Source organism: Malurus melanocephalus, unplaced genomic scaffold (genome assembly GCF_030028575.1).
Source record: "Malurus melanocephalus ecotype Western Australia unplaced genomic scaffold, MMel_1.1 scaffold_74, whole genome shotgun sequence".
Taxonomy (NCBI): Eukaryota; Metazoa; Chordata; class Aves; order Passeriformes; family Maluridae; genus Malurus; species Malurus melanocephalus.
The window spans coordinates 2,176,063-2,204,023 of record NW_026623306.1 but is presented as its reverse complement, the minus strand read 5'-3'; the positions used below and the strand labels follow the sequence as shown (position 1 = coordinate 2,204,023).

At 40.8% G+C, this 27,961-nt stretch overlaps 1 protein-coding gene across 1 annotated transcript in view; it reads left to right on the top strand.

Moving 5' to 3' along the window:
* The first annotated feature begins 140 nt into the window (after positions 1-140).
* The window catches only part of ELAVL4 (ELAV like RNA binding protein 4), a 60,411-nt gene continuing 32,590 nt past the window's right edge, over positions 141-27,961 (top strand). Inside the window, exons 1-2 of the mRNA XM_057367064.1 lie at positions 141-329; positions 18,480-18,720. Of these exons, the coding sequence (XP_057223047.1) occupies positions 306-329; positions 18,480-18,720 (265 nt within the window). The 5' untranslated portion in view covers positions 141-305. The remainder of the gene's footprint in view (positions 330-18,479; positions 18,721-27,961) is intronic.

The following is a 27,961-nucleotide window of genomic DNA, read 5'->3' as shown; positions in this document are numbered from 1 at the left end:
AAAAAAAAAAAAGCCTCGAGATTGGTAATTTTCTTTTTGGTGGACTGCGCAATAGGTATGGTAATTTTAAAAGAGGGTGATTTATATGAGCTTCAGTAAATGCTGCATATTGTATTTCAAAGAGTTTCCTGTCGTGACCTCATAAAAAGAGGAGGAGGCTTGTATGTGTTGCAGTGCCTAGTATATGTCGATTTTGTTGCATCGTTGGGCAGCAGCGCTGTAAGAAGGAATGTCAGCTTTTACATAACGCTCTTTTTGCTTTTGACTCTGTGAGGGGCTGTAAGGGTCCATCTTTGTGATCACAGATGGAGTGGAATGGCTTGAAAATGGTAAGTGAACGGGGAGAGCCTGCTCATGGGGTTTTGTCTCRTTTCTCGTGTGCCTCGCGAATTTCTTTTGTTCAGGGCGGCGGATCGTGAGTCATAAAATAAAATTAGAGAGCCTTGTTTGTTTTTTAATTTTTTTTTTCCTCTTTGGTGGGATATGTCTGCCTGTGTGTGTGCATATGTATCTGTACATCCATTTACCGTCTCTAGCTGCGATGGCACTTCACAGCGTTTCCATTGAACGTTGCGTTTCAGTTGAGCGCGGATGGTCTCTGCTGACAGTCACGGTGTCATGGTACCGCGTGTGCCTGGCGGAGCGGGCGGCCGATGATGCCTTTTAATCTCCGTTCCTATTGCACCAGCCTTAAATACAAACCTAATAATCGCCTCTAAAAATCCAGGTATCGCGTTTCCCATGGAGCCGGTGCTGTCGAGGATGGATGGGTGGATGGATGGGTGGTGGATGGATGGATGGATGGAAGGAAGGGTGTGTTTTTTTTGTGTCGGGGTGGGGGCTGGGGTTGGTGTGGGGGGGAGCCGTGTTGTTTTGTGCTTTTTTAAATGCCGGGAGAAGTCAAAGCCATTTATGTGAAAAATAGTATTTCTATTTTTAGCCCATATTCTCCTGGCGGAGGAGCCCGGACGTGCTCGTCTCGTCCCCTCTTTTGTGCTTTTCCTTACAGATTGTGCAAAATGGCATGATCAGACACACAACTGCGGGCACCGGGGCTGCGCCGAGCGGGGCGACCCGGGTGGGGGCTGGGGCCGCCCGCACAATACCCGGCCCTCCTGCCAGCCCCGGGATGGGGGGGCGGCGGGGACCCCCCCTTCCCCCTAATTTAACGTTTTGCAGACTTTTGCCGCGGATATTTATTATAACCGGGGAAACAAAGCGACGGTCTTTTCCCATTCTTACAGGATTGTCTTTGTCTAGCTGCTTGTTTTGATGGGTGTAAAACAAATAAGATTAGACTGAGCAGCCGAACTGAAAGCGATAGCTGGGAGGAAAAGCCAATGAAAGGTTGCCGGGGAAACGAGCATAGGGGAAGCTGAGTGGGGGAGCAGGTGGCAATCATGTGGGAATACTGCAAACAGTGTAAAAAAAAAAATCTAAAAAAAAAAAAGAAGCAGGGGCTACCTCGATTATCTCTGCTGTTCTTTGTGGCAGTCACAACTTTAATTATTCTTTATAAATAGGTGTTAATTACATTTCTGGCTCAGGCTTACAGTGATTTCTAGAAATCTGGTTTTAAGCATCTGTTCTTTCTCCTTTGCAAAAGAGGGTTATCTTTTTTTTTTTTTCCTTCCCCCTCCCTGCTGTGAAATTGTACGTGCAAAAAATTGCAAGGAATCCTGTGAGGCAGTATAAAAAAAAATGTAAATTATATTGAATGAAGTTGACAGAGGTATAATAGTGAACTCCCACAGCTGATAGCTTCTGCAAATCATTTCTTAGAATTTTCCAGCAAATGTCCCTATGAGAACAGTAGGTAGAATGAATTTACCCTAAGCAGTGATTTTGTGTTAAGTGATATTGGTATTTTTACAAAATCAGATGGTTATATGGCAGAATAATCAGTTCAGGGGAGTTCACCATATTTTAGGGTTTAGTTGGTGAGTGGAATTTACAAAAATAGTGAAATTATTCTCATCTTCGTCTCCGGCCCCACCTTTAGCCAGAGTCTGTTCTATATCTGCTGGAGCAATATCCACTTCCAATGTCGGGCTCCTTGTGGCAGCTCTACTTTTTAAACCACAGCTGAATATTTTGTTAATTGTGATGGTCTCCTAATTGTAGTGGCGAACAATAATGGGAAATAGCTGGTGGTGCTAGAAGTGTTTAAAAAGCATACTAGACTAGTAAGTGATAGACAGTAGCGTAAAAGATATAAAAATGTGGTTGCCCAGAAAATGCTCATCTATCACACATCAGGAGGCATAAGAAGCGAAGCAAGAATATAGAACACGCCTTTMTTTCTGTTTTCGGATTTGCAGATATTTTTACTTTATTCCTTTCTCTGGTGCAGGGTTACTTTGAATGCAAATTCAGGCAGRAATGGTAGGGCTTAGTTTAAATATGAATAAAAAAATTAGATCCMCTTTTAATTTGCTTTAAGTATTGCTTCTGCTGCAGTCCTTTCTGTGGAAAAAGTGATTGAATGGCCCTCTGAAAACTGCACTGCTTTACAATGTAGAGGGGAGGAAAAAAATCTTGAGGGGGTGTGTGCGTGTGTAAAATTCCGTATTTTACAGTCTGTGCATGTGCAGAGATGCATTCTGACATGCATTGTAGTTGTACGTGAGAGTAAAATAATTTTTCTTCTGTCCAAAACAGAGATACTGTGTTCTAAATCTGTTAACTTAGTCATGACAATAAATAAGGGTGCCTTTATTATACACAGCTGCATTGTTTTTTTAAGAGTCATCAGCTAGTAGTTACATTTTCATTTTCTGTACAATTTGGTGTTTCTACAAAGATTTAAAAATAATGTAATCCTTGTTTTATGGTGCACGTGTTCCTGCCCCGATCTTCCTCTTTTCTTTGTTTTAAGATTATATTAATGAATACAGCCTGCATGTACATAGTGACATTTTCTTTCTGCATGTAAAAGATTGCATTGTAAATTTTCCTATAGCAAAATAGCTGTTAAGTTAGTGAAGTAGAATGAAGATTGCTACTGATACTAAAGGATGAAAATGTAAAACCTCTTTCTGTTGAGACAAAAAGATACAGAAAATGTAGTTGTCCTTAGACATGACGTTTTTCTTTTTTTAAAAAACGTTGTCTTGCTATACTGGTCAGAAAGGAGGAAATCTTACAGTTGGATATTGATGCAATGTGAATACCAGCCGTCAGTTTAAAATCCTGTCCCCATGTACTCYGCTAATCAAGTTCCCGTGTTAGATACAGGGATGCCTCTCCACTGGTGACTGGCTTGGTTGCCTCCTTTGCTTTCTTTCTCTTTATTAATTTTACCTTTTTGAGCTCTCAAAGTGAGCCCGAGCTGTTGTGACAAAGGATGGTTACAATGAGCTGGAAGGGGTATACTTAAAAATTCTATCTGAATGGGTTTGAAATAGTCTTCATCATCTTTATTTGGTCCTGTTAAATATTGTGACTCTGTTGAAAGAAAATCTGGTTGCATTCATCTTACATATATTTAATGTCTTAATTTTTTTTAAATAATATCTTCTAAGTTACAGGGAATTTTTTTCCTCAACCTTCCTACTTGGTATGCTGGGAGTGTACTAATTAAATGCAGGTTATTTTCTGTGAGTAATTGTCATACTGTTGGTACATAACCTAGAGCCACTCCACATCCTGAGGTTTTTCAAAAGAAATAAGGTATGATTGCATCCCATATTCTGGTGTGGGAATTTGGTGTCTTCTTTGGAACTTAGACTTTGAAAATAATTTCAGCAAATAGCCCAGGCAAGAAATGGGCACTGGCACAGAATATTATGGTGAGAGGGAGAGAGATGCAGATAACTTGACAAATCCACTTGTCCGTTTTGGCAATCTGTGTCYGCTGGACACCTCATTTACATGCCTGGACACATTAAAATGTACATTTGTTTRTCTGTGGGACAGCTAACTGGATACACTCCGATGCACTGGCAAATACTGCAATGCAGTATTTTTTCAATGTCATTGGGGTTTTGGGGGAGAAGTGGGCACAAACTGTTTTTTTGTGAGTGAGGTGATGTTAAAAGGCATGGTATCTCWGTGAGGGATAGGCCAGATTTTGCAAAAATCGCTAATCCGCGATGGAAAGTCACCCCTCCCCCTCGCACTCCTCTCCTTCTCTTGCTCTTTTCCTTTCCATGTAGGATGCAGGGAMATATGGGTACCCATGTATTCTTGTATATGTGTTTGTGCATGTGTATCTTCCCGTCTGAATGGATGTTAAGGAAAATGCTGGGATTTGAATGAAGAGGGAAAGGGCATTTGTGTAACTCTTCCTTGTCATTTCTGTAAATGTCCAGTTACCAGCAATRGAGGACTTACAGCAACTTTAAAAGCAAGGCACATTTTAAATTTTGTAAGGAACTTTGCAGAGAGGAGGGCAGTGTTCCAATTCAACAAGTACGATAGATTTAATCCTAATAAACGCATTTAAAGGATACCTGTACCTTGCCTTAGCCTTTGGATACGTTTAACCGTTTGAGATAACGTAAAAGGAAGATGTTGGAGAAAYGGATACTTAGAGACTCCTTGCTTTTTGCCCTCAAATGATCAGTCTTTACTTTTTAAAATAATGGAATATTTTAGGTGYGGGGGGCTTTTGTAGGTCACTAGCTTTACAGCAAGAAGAAGAAAGGGGGGAGAAAAGGTCTCAATGTGTCAGAGGCAGTAATTGTATAAAATTAGCCATCTAGAAAAGGCAGGAAAGGCTTGGAGGAAAGGAGGAGGCACTAATATGTGAAACAGCACTGTGCTAGTCGGGGAGATAATGAGTGATAAATTTGAACTGGTGCAGTGGTGTGATGCCCATTAATTTCTCAGAACCTTGACTTTGCAGGTTTGTTACTCTGTTGTTCACACCTTTAATTATAACTAGTTTTGGATGATAGCTTGGGGCACTGAAGATGAGACCTTTTGTTTGTTGTTTACTCACTTAAATACTCAGAGTTTGCAATGGCATTGGAACATCAGTGTTGGAAATTAAATACTCTCAGATGAGATTGTAAAGAAGAGCGCACTTAATTATTGGCACTGCCTCACATTGTCTTATTTGTAGCATTTACATTGCTTGCATTAATTCATTAAACATTAGCTCAGCACTGTTTCATCTTTATTTTCTAGTCCTGTAATCTGTTTTTCCTAATGGTTTTGGAGATCCTGATACATTATTCCTTCTTTAGGGCCCCAAAAAGTAGGGAGGAAGCTGAGAACCTATTGTTCTACCCTTGACAGTGTCTTACATGAGGACTTTCACCTCAATGGCTTAGAATCAGTACAAGTCAGGAAATGCTGAAAACCAGTTAGGAATTGTTAATTAAATGGGGAGAAAAGACAGAATATTAAGCAAAAGAATTAATTAAAACGAAGGATAGCTAAACCTTTGTGTCTTCTCTGGAAATGAGATGTAGTTGCATAGTAAGATACGAACCTGGCTTTGACAATATTTAGAGGCATGATGTATATAAAATGCTGTAGTACGCCTTCGTTGCTAAGGCACGCACAATTGCGTCAGCAGTGTTGTTGTGATGGGAAATTATTTGTCCTTGAATTCTGGGGTGGGGGGGRAGCTTTAATTTATTTTATTCTTTTAAAATTAARTATCTCTAATTGCTGTAAAATTCCGTATACGTTGCTGCCGGTACTTTTCCCAGTCCGGAGACGCGCACCAGCGTTTCTCAGAGTCAGGGCGGTGGCMCTTGGTGGCTTCGGAGCATTCGGAACCCTTGGAGATGAAGGCGGTGCGATAACGTGTGTTTGTTTCAAAGCAGACGCCAGTGACTATGGGAGGCGGCTCTCGCTCGCAGCGCTTCCAGAAGGTTCCATGCGTAGCGCGTCCATGCCCACGTAAGTGACGTTGGTGCTGGCAGAGGGCAGCGATGGCACTGGAGCGTTTCCAGTGGCGCGAGTCCTTCAGATCAGCCGAGCCGCRCAAGGGTAACCAAACCGCTGCCCCGCGTTCGCGCTTGCTGAGGGACGTTTGGCGAGGAGGTCCCACCTGATCTCCATGTAGAGACCCCAAAAGGTTACTGCTGGAGCAGGTAACTGTGCCCCAGTCCTACCTGTTGGCCTGCAATTGCATTCACTCCTCTTTGGAGAGGCTGAGTGGTTTCCTGAGCACCGCAAAGTATTTTCTCCCAGGTTGAGTGCTGTTGAAAAGCCTTTGTAGGGACATGAGGGATGAAGGACAYGTGTCCTCCTTGTTTTTCTTCCTCTTAAGAATCTCTCATCGTTGCATTCTGGAAAACTAGCAAAGACAGCGGTTTAGTCACAATTTACAAATTAAGGTAGATCTGCCTCTGCTGGTAATCTTGCATCTAATTGCCCAGGAAGGATGTGGAATTYCAGATCCTGCCTTTGCTCCTGCCGGTCAGGACAGTTGCCAGGAGTCCGTGTTTCCCTATTGCTATTAACAGTAAAGCTGGTATTTGTGAGTTTGAGAATTATTATTGCTGGAATGAACTTCATTGGAATGTTTCACACTGGGTTTTTTTTTATTTAATATATGGATTAATTTAGACTCTTGATGTCTGTAAGTGCTTAGTGTGTGGAAGTCAACCTGTTTATTGTAGTTCTGGTTAGAAAGAGTCATAAAAAACTACATGGGCAAAATACTAACAGACCTTTTTGACAAGCTGAATGCTAATCTGGGGGKGAAGCCAGGCCTTTTCTCAGTCTCCTTCAGCTGCCATGCAGACTCCTATAGTCATCAGCAGTTTGATGTTAGATAATATGAAATTCATGACTCAACGGCATGAAATAACCTATGTTTAAGTCACTACACCATGGTGGAGTGTTAACACATTCTGCTTTTGGGATCAGAGGTATTTGGGGGTATTTGGCTTTTCTGCCTGCTTAAAGAGTTTGTAAATGTGACTGTTAATTGCAGTGCTTGTATTAATCTTCTGTTGGTCCYGCTTGATCTTTGAATGGTGGTCTGTGACTTTTTGCTTTACTATGTRCAGAAGAACTTGTGGGCAAAGATGTTATTTCTGTAAAGCAGGAGGCACAGTCACGACTCCGTAGAAGTAATAATGTATGTAAATAAATGCTTCTTAAATAAAAATAGTTCTAATACATCTTTGTTCCAAATGAAGTTACTGGCAGTGGATGAGTAGGGGGAAGTTGATTTTTAGCAGAAAGCATGAATGCTGGAAATTCTTCCTAATATGCCTGTGCCAGCTATACTGTGACAATGTTGCTGTCGGTTCCCTTCCTGTGAGAGCAGCTGTTCAGGGAATTGAAACTCTTTGCTTGATGCAGAGGGTCCTAAAAAATTCAGTGTGCAGCTATGGTGGTGGCTGTGGCCATTTTTAGTGTGGCCATTGATAGGAACTAAAGCCATGATCCAGCACAGKAGCATATTGTTCTTTAAACTAACTGGGCCAGGACAAAATTATCATTCTGTATTTCGTGTGCTYTGTGAGAGATTCCGGAGAGCACTTCAGAATTTGACATTGTGTTTGATAATTTATAGAGCACAGTTTATATTTAACTGTAGACACACTAATCCAGGGAAAAAGAGTAGTGTATTTTTAGAATCCTTTTTTTATTGTCTGTGCTTGTCATCACCCAACTACTGAAAGAAGTGCTTGCAAATGTAAATGCTCGGATAGAAATTGAGTTTAATTTCCATCGTTACTCTTTGCTAGGTGCAAAAGTGAGCGTTATTTGTGTGATGTTCATTTGGTGATGGAGGAGCTTCTCARCTGTACGTAGCCGATGTGGCCGCTGGAGGAGCCACGTTCTCCTCCAGCATTTCAGCACCAGGCTGGACCAGGACTCGGGCTGAGTGCCTCCGTGGCCAGGGTGCTTAGGGGATGTCGTAGTCGTTTTAATAATGRCAGTGTCGCTTTTGTCACCAACTTCCTTGAGATGAAGTGGATAGCAGTGGATCCAGCTGCAGGTTTCAAGCGGCTGCCTATGGCTGCTGTGTGTTGTAAGGARAGCGTAGCCAATACAGGACGGTAACTTGGTTGGTTTGACTGCTTTAATACTTAAGGAAGCAGTTCATGTGTGTTTTGTCTCTTGGAACATTTATCTCTGCTAATCTCTAATAGTGGCTGTTGTATTTCTCATTGCCTTTTGACATCTAAGTGAAATTTGATGTGTGGGTTTGGGGGTCAGGACAGCTGGGGTGCTCTGGGTACCCTCTGTCCCCAAGAACCCGTACCTGAACAGGGGCTGAGCTTGGCAGGGTCTGAGTGCTTGAGTAGAATTGCGTTTGTTATCCACGAGATCTTCTCATCCTTCTCACTCCTCCCAAACATTCCTCCTTTGGAACATTTTAAATTTCTGGCTGTTCAGGGTATGTTTGTTTATTTACCTTTATTAAGGAAGGTGTTTGATTTGGCCTTGTGGCATGCTTCTGTCCTGTGGCACAGAGATTAAGAGTTTGTTTAGGATAAACCATTAGGATCTGTTAGCCTGCCCTGTGACAGATATGTACTTGATATCTTGTCCTTTATTGATGAGTACTATATTAGTAATCTATAACTATGGGTCTTTGAGCTTAGCATAGATGCTTTCAGGCATGAGAKAGTTTTAAAGTACTGCAGGGGATAAATATCTTGATAATGCCTAAATTCAAACATACATTCATTTAAGCCATTTTGTAGGTAGTTCTTTTGTGAGACCATCAGAATAAACAGCTACCTCTRCTTACTCAAAGGTAATTTCTGATTATTTTTCCCCCAGAAATTTCTTCAGTTTGCAGTTTCTAGTGTCTGCTCACCATCTTTAAGATGGTGATGGTAATATTATTTTCAGTAATTCATTTGTAACTTTGTCTACCATAGCTATATTACAGAAGTAAGAATTGCCTATATTTCATGGAAAGGTTATTTTCATAAGCAAAGTTAGTGTGATACGGAGCTGTAGACTAACAAGTGAATTGTGACAAAGATGTAATTTTTTTTATTGCTAATCCAGTTAAGTTTTAAGAGAAATACTGTTAGCTTGCAGCAGGCAAACATTTCTAATGATGGAGATAGGACTGAGCTGAACATCATAGTTTCTATTTTGGGGTCTATCTCGCTTAGACCTGCAAGCAGCAGTATCCATAGAGATGCTGTTGCCAGCAGTCGAGATGTACACATGTTGATTAGTGTTTCCTAATTGCATTTACCAGTGTGCCTTCATTAAGGTCCTGTTGAGGACAGAGCCTTAAAACATCTTGGTTGGGGCGTGTGTTTTGCTAAGCCATCTATTCCTGCTTTCCTGCCTAATACAAGCCTGTCTTTGCATGAAAAATAKATGGGCAGCATTTTCAGAAGTGCTTATGTCTCAGGAGCTGAAATCCTATTGCGGTGAACATTAATGAATCTTAAATCGCTTAAGGGCTTGTAAAAATTGTAGCTTTTTGTTTCTAGAACTTCGGTAGAAATAACAGCAGTGGGGGGTTGGATGTTCCTAGGCTTCACGGAGAGCCTGCGCTGTCCTTGCTTTGCTTTGCCTTCTGGTAAGTAGATGCTTTTAGGTTTCAGTRAGGCTTGTAACACAGTTTCACTGTCTAAATTCCTGGGTTGCAAATGATCCTAGATTATTTTCTTAAAGGCAAAAAACCCATAAAGTGGAATAGTGACAGGTCTATAGCAGCTGAAGACTTGCAGCTGTCTGCTTCTTCCATGAACATGTACGTCCCCGTGGGAATCTGTGCGTCAGTACACAGTGCTACATGCATATTCCCCAGTCAGTAATAGAATTCAGTTACAGATTAGCAATATATAACTCAGTAATAGAGTCAGTAAGCCAAACAAGTAAGTAGTGATTAGGAAACAAAATTGAGCTAAAAATAAAATTCAGAAAGTAACCAGAATTATAAAAAGACTCTCTCAATTTCCTTTGCTTTCATTTCAGTGTATTTTTAGGCTGCATGTCCTTTAGACTGAGAATCTATCTCTAGATGTGGTTCTTGACCATGCTCTTATTATCTAGTACGTAGGCTTTTGAGAGACCCTCTTCAATCTTTCAGGGTTTTCTTCATGTACTTAATGTTTTTTGTGATTTTTTTTTTTTAATCACCCTGTTAACACAGGTTTTAAATATGGTTTCCTTTAGTCACTGTCTCTTTTCAAGAGGGACAGTGCAGTCACTGGGAGACCTCTTGCCCTTGTGGTATCTGTCTAAAAAACTGCAGTCTATGGAGAAAGGATGTTTTCATCAAACTTTGGCTTGGAGTGTCAATCAAAGAAAGATTTCTTTTTGCTGAGTGGGGTTGTTTTTTGGTTTGGTTTTTTTTTTTTTTTTTGGACTCCTTCAGCCGTTGTTTGCATCTTGAGAGAACAAGTAGTAGCCTCTGAAAAGCCAGGAGGGAATAAGAAGCAATCTGGAACGATGAAATAACAAAAATAAAGCCCTTGTGAAATTTCAGACACCGGGTTGCCTGCTATGAATTTGGCAGAAGTGGAAGTGTGATTGGAGTAGAAATAGATGTTCTTTCAGATCTGAAAGCCTGACCATGWTGCCTTTATTTCAGTTCAAAAATAGTGCAGACCTTTGAGCAGAGGCGGCTGGTGACCCCTAGGGATGCGGGTGGGCAGGAGCCATTGATGGCCATGTCCCAGGATAGAAGTAGGACACCTCCCTGCCACCAGCCTTTGTTGCAGTCTGTGGCCTGTGGAACATGAGTGATTGTAAGGGTTTTTAACCTGAACAGGTTAGGTAACCCATCTGACAGACAGGACACATTGTTTTTCCTCTCCTGATGTTTTTGGTGATGGTTTTCTCCAAAGCGGAGTGGTGTTTGAATGCTGTGAAATCAGGGCGGTGTTCTCTCATCTTCATGTGTGATTGTGTTTAGTGGTGGGAATTATCATAAGCAGATTTAGGTGAAACCCTTCAGAATAAAGAAGGGGATAACTGGCTGTCATCCCAAAAGTCAGTTTGTCTTAGTGAAAGGGATGACCCTGATCCCAGGACAGAAGGAAACTTCTGTGCCCATCACCTCTTACACAGTTTTTTCCTCACTGTTTTCCAGTGCCGTTGCTGTAGACTTTGATAAGGTACTGGGAGAACACTGAAGAGTAGAGCCAAACACCTCTGATGTTTCCAACAGGCATAGTTTCTCTGTAGGCTTTGAAAGAGGCMAAGAAGAAACTGGAAACAGCAGTTGAAAGTAAAGCTCAGTGAAGTTCATAAAAAACCTGAAATATGAGTTGAGGTTATACATGAAGTAGAGCTGTAATTATATTCTGCTTCTGGACAAACATTGTCCTTACAAATGTGCCACACATCTATGAAAATGCTGTGCGTGGAGTGCTTTTCTATGCTCCTGCTCCCCAGTTCTCTGTTTCCTCTGAGCTTTGCAGAGTGCTTAGCTGTATGAATGATAATTGTAGTTCTCCTCCTCCAATTTCTTATCCCAGAGTACCTGCAGGAAGAGTGAGAGATTATGCAAAGTGTGTGATATCGTGCCTTTCTTCCTGTCTTGTGTGCAKTTATTGGATGTGTAGTTCCAAGAGTGCTTCCTCTACTTCTCAACTTGTAGTTACTTATGTTGAGGTAGTTCCAACTTACTTTGGTGTCCTTTTTTCCCCTACTCATTCCATTTTGTCCTTAAATGCAAAACTTCTTGCTTCATGGGAACAGACAATTATGTGAAACTCTTAAAAAAAGGCAGTCCAGTGCATCATTATACTGGTTTTCCTTTAGGTGAAGTTGTTAGGAACTGTACCTGATCACTGGGCCAGGTTTGAGGGTAGGATGGTGAGTTATGGAGTGGTCACAGCTTACTGTGTAGCCTCAGCAGTTTGAGGTTTGGTTTTTGTTCACTTCTGCAAAACCTCAAATAAAAATAACAAGTTTTGTCTTTCTGCTTTTTGTCATTGTGTTGGTAGAGCAGCAGCCCCTGCCTTACTGTCCATTTGTRCAGCACAACTTGGTGCTGCTATGCGTTATGTCCTTCAGACACTGCGGTGATAACAGGTAAAATTGCCAATAAACTTTGCATTCATTTCACTGCAGACTGGAACAGAATATTTTGTTTTAGCATATTTATGCAAGAACCTATAATGGACTGGTTCAGGAAAAATTTAGCTATTAAAGAAAAGAATTTTCTCCTTTATTTGAACTGAGGCTTGCATCTTAAAATGAATGCATTTGTTGTCTTCTCCATTTGGATCATTTGTGTGCTCTGTACAATTATTGTGGCACCCATAAATGTGGATTTGCTGAAAATGTTTGAACGCCATTTCAACCTGAGTGCAGCACACTCTGAAAGCAAGTAAGACTACTGTATCTATGCCATGAGAGCCAGAGATAGCTGAAAGTCTCAGCTCAGAAAATCAGCAATGTCTATATTTAAAATATTAAATATTACTTTTACTCTGAGGAAGGTAGAGATGTAGCATGTACAAGTGAATATGAGGGGGGAATGTGTCAAAATATGGAGGGTTAGATAATGATTTGTTTCTGGGGTATTGGATTTGCCTCCAGGCAGATATACTAAAAAGCTTCGTTTTCCTCCTTTATTTCATGTTCATGATGTATTTATTAGGTAAATAATAGCAAAGTCTAGTGGTGCAGTACATAAGCTTTAATAAAAATGTAATTGACAGTGAAATTTGACAGTTGTGTTACAGTTTAGGGAATATGGAGTGGAGCTGCACACAGAGCATTGTYTGCCTCTCCTGAGGTCACTTTAGAAAGCAGCCCACGTGAGATCTGCGTGATTTTCAGGTGCACCTGCTTCTTGCTCTGGCTGCACTTGTGGTTTTGAACCAAGGATTCAAAAATGAATTACTTCATTTTTTTTCCTCTAATGCTCCTATGGGAAGGTGGCATGATGTGTCCTGAATATTTTGTGATCCAGTGCCTTATTCTGCGCAAATGTGCTAAATCCTCATGGATTGAGCAGCAGTGGGTCCATTTCAGAGTGGGATGGGGCTGTGCAGAGGCTGGAGCAGGGCTCAGGGATGTGTTTTTGTGTTCCATTCCATGGCCATGGAGCAGCCTCCTGSCTTTGGCATGGCTGTTCATGGCCCAGCAGATGGCAAGGCTGTGCGTGGATTGGTCAGGCAGCTCCTGTAAATGGGTTTTTTCTCACCTGCAGGAAAGTTTTAGGGGAACAGAGACTTGTACTGTGCTGACTTCCATTCAAAAGAGCAGATACGCTGGGAGTTAAAGCCTGTTTCTCATTGTATGAGGAGAACCTTTGTGAATCTAAATTTATTTTCTTTGAGAGGTTTTGTTTGTTTCTTCTTTTGTCATCGTTTTTCACGAGATGGCTGTGGGACCTCTGCCATGGCACCATTTGTTTTCACTTGTAAAAGCAAACAACTTGCAATGCTAATTAAAGAGCTTTTTTAGATAAAGTAAGAGCTTTGCATTATTTATCTAAACTCTTTTTTATGGGAGAATGTTCTGAGTTTGTTCATTAATGAACACTTAGAAATAATATAAAATTAGACCTCATGAATTCTTCATGAGGTGTAATTTGCCATGATCATTTTTCTTGGCATTTAGGTGCTGTGAACAGTTCATTATTCATAGCTAACTTTTTTTGACTTCTGAGTCCTCAAAATGGATATGTCTGCATGAATTTTCTGGGGATTAGAATTTTTTTCCAGMTTTTGATTTTAGGAAAAGATTGCTTGTGGTATGTTTAAAAACACTTCTCTTTACTGCCTATAAATACCACTTATTCTTAAAATTCTTCTTTGTGACTTTTTTATGCATACTAAATCAGTTTCTGTTTTTTGTGGAATATGGTCAGTTGAGTATACATAATTCAGATAGCAGGAATGGGTGCTGTTTATTTGCTGAATAGAAGCTCCTTTAGTGTACATATGTGGCAGCCTCAGTGCAACATGCAGACCTTCTTTTAGACGGCTGAGAATGAATTTTGTAAATATAAAAAAATGTATATTTACATTTATCAAGCCATTGGCTATTGCTTATGCATGCAATAAGGAGATAAGGCTGTCTTAGTCTTTGAGTAGCTTTCCAAATGATTCATTAACTGTGCTTTGTAATGGTAGATGGATGTCACACRTTTATTGTAATAAGTGAAGATTAGTGTCAGTTACCCCAGCTTGTAATAGTYTGTAATTGTAACAGTTGTGTTTATACATACAGGTATTTTTTGCATTATTGTTGGAGCTAATATTTTAACAGGAGTACATTGAAATTAATTGAATTAAYTGAAAAAAACAATGAAGATATGATGGAAGTATTTCTGAAACATTAGCAATGTAGGAGTTGCTCTAATGGGTATTTGTGGCAGATACTCTGTGGGAGGGGTTTATACCAAGCCTTTTGGTGAACAGTGTTTTGCAAAACACTGGCAAAGCTTATGTTGYCTTCCCCAAAGCATTTCTTTGTGAAAACTGTCAAACTAAAATACCTCATACTTTGCTGATACATTACCACAGTGGGAAAAGTAGTACACCAGAAATCGTCATTTTTAAAAGCAGGAGTCTGATAAAACACAGGCATAATTTGAAATATGGGCTGCCTTTAACACTGAAAAATACTATGTGTGACAGAATTTAGAGACAGTGATTTTTGTAAGTTAGAGTATTCAAATTATTGGTGACTAAATGRTGAAACGTCTATTGGCAGTAACTGCAATTTATTTTTCTTCAAAGATACCATTACCTTGTGTATAGAGTATCATATTGTAATGTTGGGAGTCTGGCAAGATATTATCGTCCCCCCCCCCAAAAAAAAATTCCTCTTAATGCGAGTAGCATGTGAATGTCATCACACATGACATTTGCACTGTAATATTTCAGGACCGGTAGTTGCTGCCTAAATTGGGTCAGAAAAGGTCTAGAAAAAGAGATGCTGCTCAGAGCACAGAGATTGCTAATTTTACTTGGTTTTAGAAGTTTAAGACATACCTTCAGGGRTAACATTATATTTTGTTTTTAAAAAATTAGCATCGGGGTTAAGTCACAGTTGAGTTTTTCAACATTTATTTTGCCTACATCCAAATAAGCCCTTGATGAGTTAGGCAGACTTAAAGGCTTCTTTGATATTTTGGTAGAATTGAATTTCAGCMGAGTACTTTCCTGTATTTAAAAAAGTTTCTACCAGTAATTAAAACACAGTAAGTGAACTCTGTGCCCCAGAAACTGGAGTATTGATTTTAAAAATATACGTGTTGTGATCCAGGTATTGAATTAAAAATTTAAATTTTAGTGTTGTGGATAGAGAAAAAAAATACAGTGACTGTCATGTTGAAGTCTATTTGAATAAATAATGTTCCTCTTATGTAATGTGCTGACTGATGTGGAATCAGCAGCTACTTAATATTAAAAACAGTCCTTGACAGTAAACATCCCAGTGCATGCACACTGAACTCTGCCCGGGGTTTGAGCTTCAGGCATGCCAAGGACAGGRCTGGATGTCTGGGAAGGAGAGCTGGGGCTCACCTTTTTGTTACTGTTAACGATGTAAGGCTTTACTCATTGCAAGAAAGAGTCAGTGTWTACACCTAAAGGATGTATTATTCCTTTGTGCCCGTGAGAACTTCGAATGCCWGCTCTGCTTCATAAGTGGTTTTGCACAGAAATCACTSTGCAAATGGAGACTTGAAATTATGCAGTAAAAAAAAATCTGAAATCCTTTATCAGAAATTATTTTAATGACTCTTCAGCACTTCTCTCTGTCCATTACCTCTTTTTTCAATATATATATAGCAAATCGATTTTCAGTAACCCATGACTTGGCAGTAATTTGAAGGGCGAAATTAGTGCCTTGGTTTTCCTTTCTCCTATTGAAAAATCAGGAAAACCTAATTGGAGTTGAGAGTAACTAGGAAGAAAACCTGGCACCTGGTGCAAAATTAGTTTATGCCAAGATACTTTGAAGTATATGAGGAAATGTACTTGTTCAGGAACAGATTTTTACAGAGCAGCTTATTCTTAATGTTCTGAACCTGTTAAATGTCTTGGGTTGAATTCTGTTCCTTTGCTTGGTGGGGAAGGTATGCATGCTGAAAATGTAACTAAAAAGCATTTGCAAAATGCCTAAGTAGGACACCATCCAGTTTGGAATTCTGTTTTCTTTCATAGATTTTAAAAGATCCAGGGTTATTGTCTACCGTGGGGAACTATAGATAGCTTTTGAGTCTCTTGCTAATAATAGATGATGTACCTTGCTCGGTGTGTTGTGCTGAAGTCCTGCTTCTGCTGAAACTGAAACCCGTGGTGTGGTGTCCCTGCCGGCTCCAGAGGGGCAGGATCAGTCCCTAAAACCGCAGCTTCTCTTGTGGGGTTTTATGCTGGGAAGAACCTGGTCCAGTGATGTAAAGGCACACGGGAAGCTGCCGATAACCATGTCAGCTGCTTCGCTCATCCTCTGACTACGCGTTAGCATCGGAGCTGGGATTTTTTCCCCCAATTTCAGTCGAGTGGATGCGGATGCAGCCTGTAGGAGCAGGCTGTGCCGAGCTGGAGCGCGTCCGCCTTGGGGTGCGAACCCCGGCCCCGCAGCAGCTGCCGGCACAGCTCGGAGCCCGTGTCTGCCGGGGGGTCGCGGAGGTGCGGAGATCAAAGGATGATCTTCCAGCTGGAATCCCGAGCTAAACAGATTTAGCAGCATCTGAAGCGTTTAAGTAGTACGTGTGAGTAAATACATGGATGGAATTAGATTGAGGAAGGGAAGGAAGTATGGCCGATACSGGGTAGAAGGGGGAATCTTGAAGGAAGAGYGTGTGGGGCTGGCACAGCTTGGCCAAGGATGCCAGCAGCGCTTGGTGCCACGTGGTTGGTAAAATTGGCAGGGGGATTCTGGTTTGGATGTGCCCATGTCTTTCAAGAAGTGACTATTTTTGTGCAGTTTATTTTCAAAATGATTCTGCTGTGTGGTTCTAAGGCATTTCTGTTAAGCACAATGTGGCAAGGCTTCTTTTTATTTAAAAGCTGCTAAACCAAGTAGCTATTCCTGGGCTTGATAATAAAAAAATAATGGTAATTCAAAACTTATTTCCATTGATAAAAAAGAGGGTTATTTTCTAAATGAGGCATTAAACTATAACACCGAAGAATTTCAATTAAAAAAAAAAAGACATGACCAGAATCTAACCTATTTAGACTCTGAGCCACYCTCATGCAGTTAATTTTAGAATAGACACCCTTTTTTGGTGTGTGTCCCCATCCTCCTGAATTACAGGCCTAATTTGTCACAACATGTACCTCCCTGGATTTGAAAAAGAAAGCAAATTAAGTCTCGAGTAATTATAATAATTACAGGATCGGAAGAATACCAGGTTCAGAGTGTGTGGTGCCTTAGCCCTCTGTTCTGCCSTGTTTGTCACTGTCCCTGGGCAGTGGCATCTCCTGCCCGGGGCAGCAGTTTGCAGCATTGACTCTCTGGTGGATGGAGCCTGAGCCCATCGCAGGGATGATCTTTGATACCAGTGGAGCTGCATCACCAACTTCACAGCAGGCAGCAAAAGCCACCATTTGCATTGCTTTAATTTATCCAGATTTGAGACTCAGATGAGACCTTTCTCTGTCAGTACTGGCGACAGTGAACACAGGCTAGAAGCCACAGTAGAGGCAAATTATATAGAAAAAGCTTGAGGTACCCAGATTTTTCTGCTTCCTTTGTCTGCCTGTGCAGCTTTGGGATGAAAACTTGTGTTCTGCAGATAAACAGACAGCTTTGCTCACGTGATGGGTGGCACTGGTGACAATGGGGCTACTGTCCTGCAGCTCACTTTGGGAGGCTGGACTCTTATTTGTCATTTTTTGGAAAGRTCTGAGTCTCCTCTGTGAAAATTGAAGTTTCGTGTTTCAAGAGAGATCTGCTTTTTATAATTCCAGCCTTCACCTGTGCCTGATAAGCCTTTCTCTGATTAAACCTTTTTGTTTCCGGTAAATATCTGAAGACCTTTGTGTCTCTGAAGATTGCAAATCCAGGGCTTTGTTATTTAAAGAGGTGTCAGTTCGTTAGTGAAAAATATAGGTGGAGAATATAGGTCATCACTGGAACCAGTAAATGGTATGTCTTGGGACACCAAGTTTATTAATTGAAGACAGGCTGAGTGACGACACAGTGCAGATTGACTGTGCCTGGTTAATGTTGTTGTCATTGCACTCTCTGATACAGTTATTAAATAGGTAAAATATTTTACCTTTTCWTATAGAGCCATACACTTACTTCATCTGATTTAATGGAACTATAATTTTAATTATGATTATTACCTTAAATTATAATTAAATTTATGTGGTTTAAATTTACATTTGTGAAAATGGCTGCGTGATGAAAGCAGAAATCAGCTTCGCATTAACAAAAAAAAGGTTTTTTTAACTGCATCTTAGTATATGCTCACAGCCAAAGACTAGCATGACCTACTTTGCAACAATAACAGAGGAATCAAGCCGGGTTTTTTTGTTGAAGTATCTAAATTGGCCACGAATGCTACCTACTCATTCGTTTGTGAGTATCTTTAAAAATAGCTATTGTATCTATGAAACTTAAGGGTGGTTTTTTTYCCCCTTTCTCTTATTTTGCTGTAGATAATTAGCACCATGGAGCCTCAGGTGTCGAATGGCCCTACTTCCAATACAACCAATGGACCCTCCAGCAACAGTAGAAACTGCCCTTCCCCCATGCAGACAGGGGCTGCTACAGACGACAGCAAAACCAACCTCATAGTCAACTATTTACCCCAGAACATGACCCAGGAGGAGTTCAGGAGTCTCTTCGGGAGCATTGGTGAAATTGAATCCTGCAAGCTCGTGAGAGACAAAATCACAGGTAAGTGTTCYGTGTTGTGGATTTTGCCTGCRTTAGGGCCAGCTYGTGTTTGGGGTCAGCAGAACCTTGRTGCTTACACAGGAGTGCAGCAGATGCCAGGGTACCCTTGGAAGGCCTYTAGTTCTCAGTGCTGCCCACTGGATCTAGAACAGCTAAGAAACCCCTCATCTCTCAGCCTCTGCAGGTCTGGGGGAGAAGCTGAGTGCTGCCAGTTTGCATGTGTGTAAAAAACAAACCGTGCAGCTTCTTGCAGGAGAGCTCAGATGGTGGCCTTGCTTTCCTGGTTTTTTGTTAATTTTCACTTAAAACGTACTTGTCCAAATGGCTTGAGCTAATTGACAGTTTCTTATTCTGACCCTGCTGTTAGAGCTCCCACAGACCTTCATTTTGTTTTGACCTGTTTTAAGAACACCGTAAGGGTCTGCTTGTCCATCACAGCTTATTGACCATGGTGGCCTGGAACAGCAGTGGGCTAGAGGTGGTACACACTGCTCTGGATTTCATTTAGACATCTGTAGATATTAGTTCATTAGCTCTGGTCCCCAAAAACATTTTGGTTTTCTGTGCTCCTTTTTCGTACTAAGTGGCACCTACCAGTGGGTAGAGTGGAAGCCGCCCATGGTTGGCTCAGTGGGAAGAGAGATGTCTGCACTGTCACTARAGGAGGTGTGGATGGGTGCAGATGCACCTGGCCTAATCCCCCTCCTTTCTGCCACAGCCAGGAATCCACTGGTGCACAAGATGGCATGAACAATCAGCTTTTATAGCTTGCTTTATAGGTTAGTTTTATAGGTTGTGTGTCTACTCGCACYGTAGGTGGGAGCAGCTGAAATTTCACTGCTGTTCAGTGCATCACCAGTGCTGTTATGTTTAGCACAGAGAGCAGCAGCCTTGGGAGGGAAAGGATTCCAGAAAAGGAGTCAGCTCCCCTCAGAGGCACTCCTGGCAACTTGGGTGTGTGCTCTGTGGGAAGAGGCACCATGGGAGGATGAGGAATTAAAATGCAAATCTTCATACTTGCTTCCATAACATCCTGGCAGCCATTGCACTGGCAGCATTAGGGTGATCTGCTCAGTGATTCTCAACATGCAATGCTGCTTTTTCGTTTACATCCTGACACACAGCAATGCTCTGGTTGAACACAAGGCACATAACAAATGGCAGTAGCTGCAGGGCAGCTTGAGTCCTCACAAGTGTAGTCCAGCAGAGCTTTCTTTAGCACATTGACCATGATGTATCTATTGCAATAAATCTTCCGATYTGGCCACAGCTTCGGGTGTTTTAAAAAGAAGATTGAAAAATTGAGTTGACTTTTATTTACTCTTTTTTTTTTCCCCTCACAGACTGTTGTTTTTCTTCTAGTCTGAAAATAATCTAAAAAATTTAAGTGCAGGCTAGTTCAGTCATTTCAGACGGTAGTAAATACCTGACTTTTACCTACAGGAGTCCGGGGTGCGTGGCTTGAATTTTGATCTTATRGTTCAGGAGCTTTTACCTTTTGCCCTATCCCTCAAATTCATGGTGATGTCCTTGCAATAGTTTCAAGACTTTAGATATTCGATGTTGTTTTCATAGGGAGTGGGTTGTCTTTGGACAGAGAGCCATTACTTCATCAGCTAGGAACAGTATTCTTTTTGTTTCATTCCATCTCCAGGCTTTTGTCTTTTTGTTTGAAGATGTGAGAAATTTTGCTATATGACATCTGACATATTCTTGGGTAGTTTTTTTGGCTGTGCCTTTTTTTCCCATACAAAGTACATAAATCTTTGATCACCAAAATACTTTAAAGGAACCACTCTTTAAAAAAAACTTACACAGATGCCTTGAGGACATCACCCCTTACATGTTGTTTTAAGTGGTGATACAAGTACAAAAGAGCCAAATTTGAAGAAAAAATTGTCCTCCAAATTTTCTGTACCGTTTTTTGAAAACCGAATTTCGTCTGCCAAGGTTTTTCAGGCCTGTTAGCAAGGCATTGTGCAACATTACTGAATTTGAGGATGCWTGTTCATTCCTCACATTGAATTCAGAGTTAGAAAATCAAATGCATCCTCTGCCAGGAGCAGTTCGTGTTTTTAAGGTTGTTGGAGAACATGGAGAGTAACAAAATGGAAATRCACTGAGGTCATACCCAGCTCATCTTTCTGGATCATCATGTAAACGTGTTCTTCATTAAGCCTCTGGATTGGCTTTTTTGGGATAGGAGGGGTAGAAGTGTGCCAGCAGGCTGGTAGACGAATGACTGCCCTTTTGGGGGTTCTTTGCTTTTTCCTTATTGTAAAGCAATATAGAATTTTTTTCTGACAGTGAAAGCTATATTGCAAAAAAAAAAAACCCAGTGAATTCTTAAGCTAATGCTGAAACAGTGAAGATGTGAAGCAGGTTAGGTTTTGTCTGCTTTTGGATTTTTTCATTGTTTCTGTTGAAAATCTTAAGGTTTTAATGAATCCCACCTAAGCGTACAGTTTTGTTAAGCCTTTAAACAAATGTGCTGTTCTTTCTGTTAAAAGTCTGGTTTGTCTTCAKATATTGTAAGTTTATTTCTTTCTTGCTTGGCTGAATTATCAGGCAAATSCAAAAAAGTCAGGATAAAAAGCTGTAGAGAGAGCTTTCTTCAAGAAAAATAGAAAAGGTCATAAACCAAATCATGATTAAATAGTTACCCTGGTAAAACCATGGTAGAACATCTCAAAGGTGTTTCTGAAGCTAGGTAGCATTGAATTGGTTCATACAAAAGATTCTATTTCCCCTGTCAAGGAGCTGCAAATTTTTTTTTGGATAATATTGAGTCTTCTGAAATGGTTTTTTCAAGGAGTTTAAAGGTAAAGAAAGTCTGTTTAAACATACTGGATCTCCCCGATAAATTACCTGAACTCCTTTATTAATTTTGAAATCAGTTAAACAATGTATGTCAGGAATAGTCATCTGCTCCAAGTCTTTTTGCAGTCTTAGAACAGTAGTAGGAGTTTTTAATAAAATTGGTTTGTGATGTTGCCCCCTCGCTTTGGAAAGGCAYATGTTTAAACAAGCATATTCCTTTACTAAAAAACTATGCTAATTTGGTAGTACACCGCACTGAGTTGAATAGGAATGACAGCTTCTAAGACAGCCTTTAATTTGGTATTCAAAACCAAAATCGTAAACTTGGGTTTTGTTTGGTAGCTTCTCAGAACAGGCAGGATATACAGTAGCATTTTTTTAAAGATGCTAATGACTTGAGAGAGGAGATGGAAGTCAGGCATACATTTTAATTATGGGGGAGGGGTTGCAATAGCAAAAAAGGTTTGGGTTTTTTCACTGCAGAGATTTTAAGGGAAAGAGACAAGGAAAAACAGACTGAAGATAGTTGCCTTCCTTTGGCAGGGGTGTTTAATAAAAGCAGAACTTGTGGTTGTAAAGTGTGCTTATTAAATTCTTCATTTACACTACCTAATTAATTCTAGCATTTTAAATTAACAGTGAAACAGGTCCCTGCTGTACCATTTCATAGCTACAGCATATTTCGTCCAACAACCCAGTTGTTCAGGTTTAATCAGCTGCGCTCAAAAAATGAGAAGGAACGTGGGTTAAAAAAAAAGAGCTAAGTGCCATAAACATTTTGGAGCAGCGTTAGCTGAAGAAGGTGATTTCAGGGAGGAAACCCACGGCTTCAGATGGATGTGAGGCTCAGCACCAGCCAGTGATGCTAAGCTAGAAAGCGTTGCAGATGCTTTTTATTTCTTATTTTTTTCTGAAGAAAACCAGTGACAAATAACTTCATCACTTCAGGGAGAGGGCTTAAATTCATGAGAATTTTCAGAGAAGAAATGTTGAACTTGTTTTGTCTTGTGTTTGCAAACAAAAGATCCAGTCAGCGGAGTGTCCATCAGACACTGTAAGTGCTGCTGGCCCAGTGAGTTGTCCTTGTTGACAYAGTTTGTATGTGGGAGGAGGGGATGTTTGTTACTAATTTTTTATTGATTTGGTAGCTTTTAAGATTTATATTTTTGTTTCTCTGAAACCTGCCTACTTATATCTCTGAATCTTTAGATGATCGGTATCCAAAAATCTTTGGTTTGCAAATCTTTTGCATCTTCARATGATCCAGGAACACTATGAAGCAGAATGTTTATTGATACAAGATTTCTGTGCATCCCTCAAGTTATGACAGGGTTTGCATAATTCTGCACTGTGGTACAGAGAGAAAAATTGGATGTTTTTTGCATGTATAATCAGGAACTTTGTTATTCCTGTGCCCAAAATGTAACTCTGCTGTTTTGGGGTGTTTTTTAAYAATTCCTTTTTGAATTTGCAATTCCTTTAAGATTGTGCACAAAGACTCAAGTTTTTCACTTTAGTTTCAAGTATTTATAGTAGTACTGATGCACCCTTGATCCAAAACTGCAGTTCAGAAAGAATCATGACATTGTAAGTATAATTTAAATATCAATGATCCAAGTGAAAAGGGGAGAAAGAAACCCTGGCTGCTTTACCTATAGTCTCCCCTAGAAGTTACAGATTGTCCACTCCTTATTCCTTGAGTTTTCAAACATACGATCCAAGAACCGAAACCTAACAAAATGGCAGAACCAGAAATAATGTAACATTATGAATACAGGAAGGTATTTTTCACATGAGAAGTGTGCAGTGCKCATTCCTCTGTGGAAACCAGTAAATTATTGGCCTGGGAAGGCGGATCTGCCCCATATGATTGAGAAGTTTGTCCACAATGTATTAAGTTGGTATTGAGTGCTCTCTAGAATTTTTTTTCCCAACTTTTCTGTAAAACGAGCAGCTCACCAGCACGTACTGAAAAGGTGCTGCTGCAAAAAGCAAAGACCCAGATTTTCTTTAACCAGGTGTGTTCCTATCTGGAACATGCTGTTCAGAGCTGCATGTTTGCAGTTTGCTGAAATTTGGAGCTTTATTAAGCAGCCTTAATTTCAGCATCTGGATTTGGTGCTGGCTTTGAAAGGCAGGAGAGAAGCCAGGCAGGAATGGCCATGTTTTCCCGGAGGGAAGCTCTGGGGTCTGATGGCAGATGTGCAGCAGCAGGAAAACACTCCCTATGCTTTCTTGGGTAAGCAGACATCATCTAGTATTGGCCCAGTGTTTGCAGCAGGTAGCAGCCAATTTTTGTGTTTTAATTGGAGGTTTGGATGCATGATGGAGTAGATAACCAGGAGGTCACGGTGTCCATCTGGGCTGGAATCGGAGGAGGRCTCTGAAAGCTCATCATAATGTAAAAATGCAAAGCAAAAATGGGATTAATGGTTAAATTTAATTATAGGGAACTGGGCAATACAGTTCATGACAATAGGTAACCATTGCATGGTTAAGTCTGCAGTTGAAACACCTAGGCTGGAAATTGCAGAGGTATTAGTAAAATTGTGCTGCTTTGTCAAGGGGAGAAAATATTATTTAAGGGAAATAGTTCACAGMTATTTATGCTTAGAAGCTGCAGGTAAAACATTTAGTGAACAATTCGCATACCAAAAAACACATAGTTTTTGTCTATCTTCTCTTTAAGAATTTTGTAAAAGGGTGTGCCAAAAGTGTCCTGTGGGAAGGAAAAAAAATGATCCATATGCAGATAAATACAGCTTACCCTAATGCTGGGTTTCATTGTATCTGATCAGAGATGAAAGCCTAATCTGAGACTGAATTACTTCAGCATTCGATGTCCAATTCACTGATTGTGCTTTGAAAGTGCCTTCCATTTTGAGWTACTACTGGTTCCAGCAGTTTTCCCCACTTAAAATACATTAAACAGATAGGATTATAGAATGCAGGGATTATGYTAGATAAGACTTATAAACTCTTTAGAAAGTATGTAAACACTCATGCCTCATGGCGTAAGTCCACCTAATAACAGGRTTTAGCAGAAAAATACCTTGTAGAGGTAGTTTATTCCCTTGTTGATTTGGAAGGGGTTTTTGGTAATTACCCGTGTAGAGGTGGTAACTAGTCCCTCATCTCCGATCATTTATTTGGCACACATCTTGTTGTCCTGGACTGAGTGTTAACAGCAGTTTCTTTGCTCTGGCAGAAGAGGAAAATTAATAAAATCCTTCAGAACAGGAAAAATAAAAAGCTTTTGTACTGTGGTGTTCACAATAAATTGAATAAATAATTCTGGCATTTGGCATGATTGCATTTAGAGGCCATATTTAGTAGTGCCCCACAAATTGGTTGTATAGGGAACCTCTGTAAGCAGCAGTGGAGTTCTTGCATTTGACTTCCTTGAAAGCAAAAGGCTTGGAATTTGCTGAAATAGGAAAAATATTTATGTAGCGGAGTACTCAGCTAGGGTCCTTTTGTCTGAAAAAATAATACCAAATTAAGTGAATTGCCTTAGGTTTTTCAGGAAGTGACTGTACGTTGGCCTCACTGTATTTATTAGGGAAAGGAGATTTGTATGGAAGTTGTGTTGAATGTGTAGTCAAAATGCAATGAGGGAACAGTGGTCAGAGTAGTATTACTGCAGCTGAAAATCAAGTGCCCAGAGAAGCAGAAATCTAAAATATCATAGTTCAGAATCGAAAAGAAAAAAATTCTTTTTGCTAATTGGATGGAATACAGAGTATATTTTATTTTTTCATTTTATGCAGAGAATAAAATATTAAAAKATATGGAAAACCAGACATGTTTCAGAGTCTTTTAAATTTGAAGTCTGGAATTATTTTTAAAGGACTAAATATATGGCTCTGAATGTTATTAAAGACCTTTGATAAATTGATCTTAATTTCATAGCCTGGTTATTTTTATAGCTTATTTCCTGAAGTATATTCTGTTCTTGAGCAGAGATAAACGTAATTTCCATGTTGCATATCCTATTTTAAGGGCTGCAGATTCAAGACAATCCCCAAATATTGATTATTTTAATGAACATTTGCATTAAGTATCTGAACTTAGCACTGTGGGGGAGGAGACAGAGAAGTGGTAGCAAGTGTGTCAGTGCTGGATCTCTCAAATGTTTTTTTTTGTGTGGTTTGATGTCTGCTGAGCGCTGAGGAAAACGGTCAAATTAGCATCCMTCATTTTCTTTATCACTTCTCTGCAGTCGCCTGGTGCAGGCTCTGTGACGGCGAACAAAAGAATTTTGRTTTCATGATTATTGGAAAAAAGCAKTTGAGATGAGTGTTRGGGCAAATGGGCAGAAAGCAAGCAGGCGTGACCCTTGTGCTACAGAAGAGCTTTCTAATTAACTTCACCAGTTGCAATCCTGGGTTGCTTCTGAAGTGTATTAAATGCCTCTAAYGCAGATTTAGCGTATTCTTCAGTTTTTGGTTCTTGGTCTGAGTAAATGCCATCATCTTCCCATCAAGTCCAGTGTGGAAGGATTAGCAGTGTGGTTTTCCTCAACAGCACAAGCACGCCTACACCTCTGAAACCATGACTTCCAGATAGAAGGTTATTTAGGAGGCTTTCCAGTGTGGCTGCTGACCTTCTACTCAGACTTTTTTTTTCATCTTGTGTTGACTGTAGCTGTCTATCAGGGAACAGCCAGTGCAACYACTCTGGTGGAACCCTCTCCTGATGGCACTCCACCCTTCACTTTCAACGATTCCTGTCATTTTTGGCTCGTTCTGCCCTCTCCTGCAGAAGTCCAGACCCAAGCACTGTGCATAGCTGCTTCTCTCTGTAACTGTTTTTCTTTTCTTTCCCTTTAGCCCGAGGAGGAAAGGGGAGGAAAGCAATAGACTGTCAGCCACTAGTGAGGCACTCCCTTCCAGCTGAGTTAGGGTCCTTTGGGGCAGCACATCCAGGTACCTGTCAGGACTCCAAGGCTGACTTTTCCAGCATTTCTCCATTCTCTGCTGCTCAAGGAGTTCTGTTCTTCAGCCACACCCATGAGCAGCATGGCTGTACTGTGGCTGTCACCTTGCCTGCCCTGTGCTCTTGCTACACAACATGTCCAGGAAGAGAAGTGACCTGTGTAAAACCAGTTCAGATKGTTTGGAAAGTGATCTGCCTCTTGCTCTCTCTTTTCACAAGGCTGTTTTCACCAACACTGCATTTGGAGTTTCTTCTTGACTTTCAGATGGCATTGAGTAAACTCATGAYAGGGTTGCTTGACCTGCCTGCAGTAGCTGATTCTCAGAATCGGTGAGTCAGGGAGTCCTTGCCCATTCTGTCTTGCAGAGCTGATCTGTCATGGCTTGACTTCCACTGGCAAGCATTTTGTGTTCTCTGCAGCCAAAAGTGTTCTGCTGAGGTGATCTTCATCTTGGCYTCTGGGAATGGTCAACCTGAGACCTTCAGAGCAGTATTGGGATTTGCTGCTCCTGGGAGTGTGAATGTCTTCAGCATTCCCTCTGTCCTCAGTTTTCTGCTCCTTCAGTCTATGTGCAGTCCCTAAACTGATCAAAGTAGTCATTCAGGTTCCATCTACTCGGAGCACATCCTTCAGGTTTTTGCTTTTTGAGTTATTCTAACTGTGACTTGAGCACAGTTGAACCCATTTACAAGATCAAGCCAGCCTGTTTTCTATCTATTCATCATTTGTAGAGGGCAAAGTTCCTTGTGGCATATCTACTGCATGGAGGTCTTGTGAGGTCTTAAGTCTATTTTTTCTCCTTTGCTCCCAGAAGACTTCAAAGGTTCAATCCCACTGCCTGGAAGCTTAGGCCATCATCTTAAACTGACCTACAGTTAAATTTTAACTTCTTATTTTGCTATTCTGCACAAGGATATATGGAGAGGGAAGTTTCTGCACCCTTAGCACCGTTCACCACCTCTTTTCTCCAGCTTAAAGCGCAGTCTCTCTTGCTGCCTGAATTGGGAGTCCAACCAGCCTTTGTGTGCAGCTTGCTGGCAGTCCCGTGCTTACAGTCAGCACAGATAAGCATCTCGGGAATTGGGCTATTGCAAGTTGCTCTGATGCACAGTCTTTGCCAGCAAATCTCTGGATTTCATCAGCATTCTCTTCATGTYCTGTGCTTCATTCCTGGAATGATCATTGATAGGGTACTGCAGCCTCTGGCTTTTCAAACTGTTTGTGGTACAGCCTGAGGTTTTTTTTGCATTTCTGCATCTCTCTGTGTCGATTAAGAGGTTTTTCTCAGGKGGCATGTTCCCCACTTCTGTGATGCCACAATCTTGTGGTCTCTCTCATCCCTGTGAAATTCTATTTCTGTAAAGAGAGGAGAGGGGAAGAAAGCATGATRGCCCTGGAGTCCCAAGTCCATTTCTTTGGCTTTACTCACTGGCTCTGCTTTGGCTKACTCACTGCTGGGCATTGTTGGATGTAGCTGCTCTT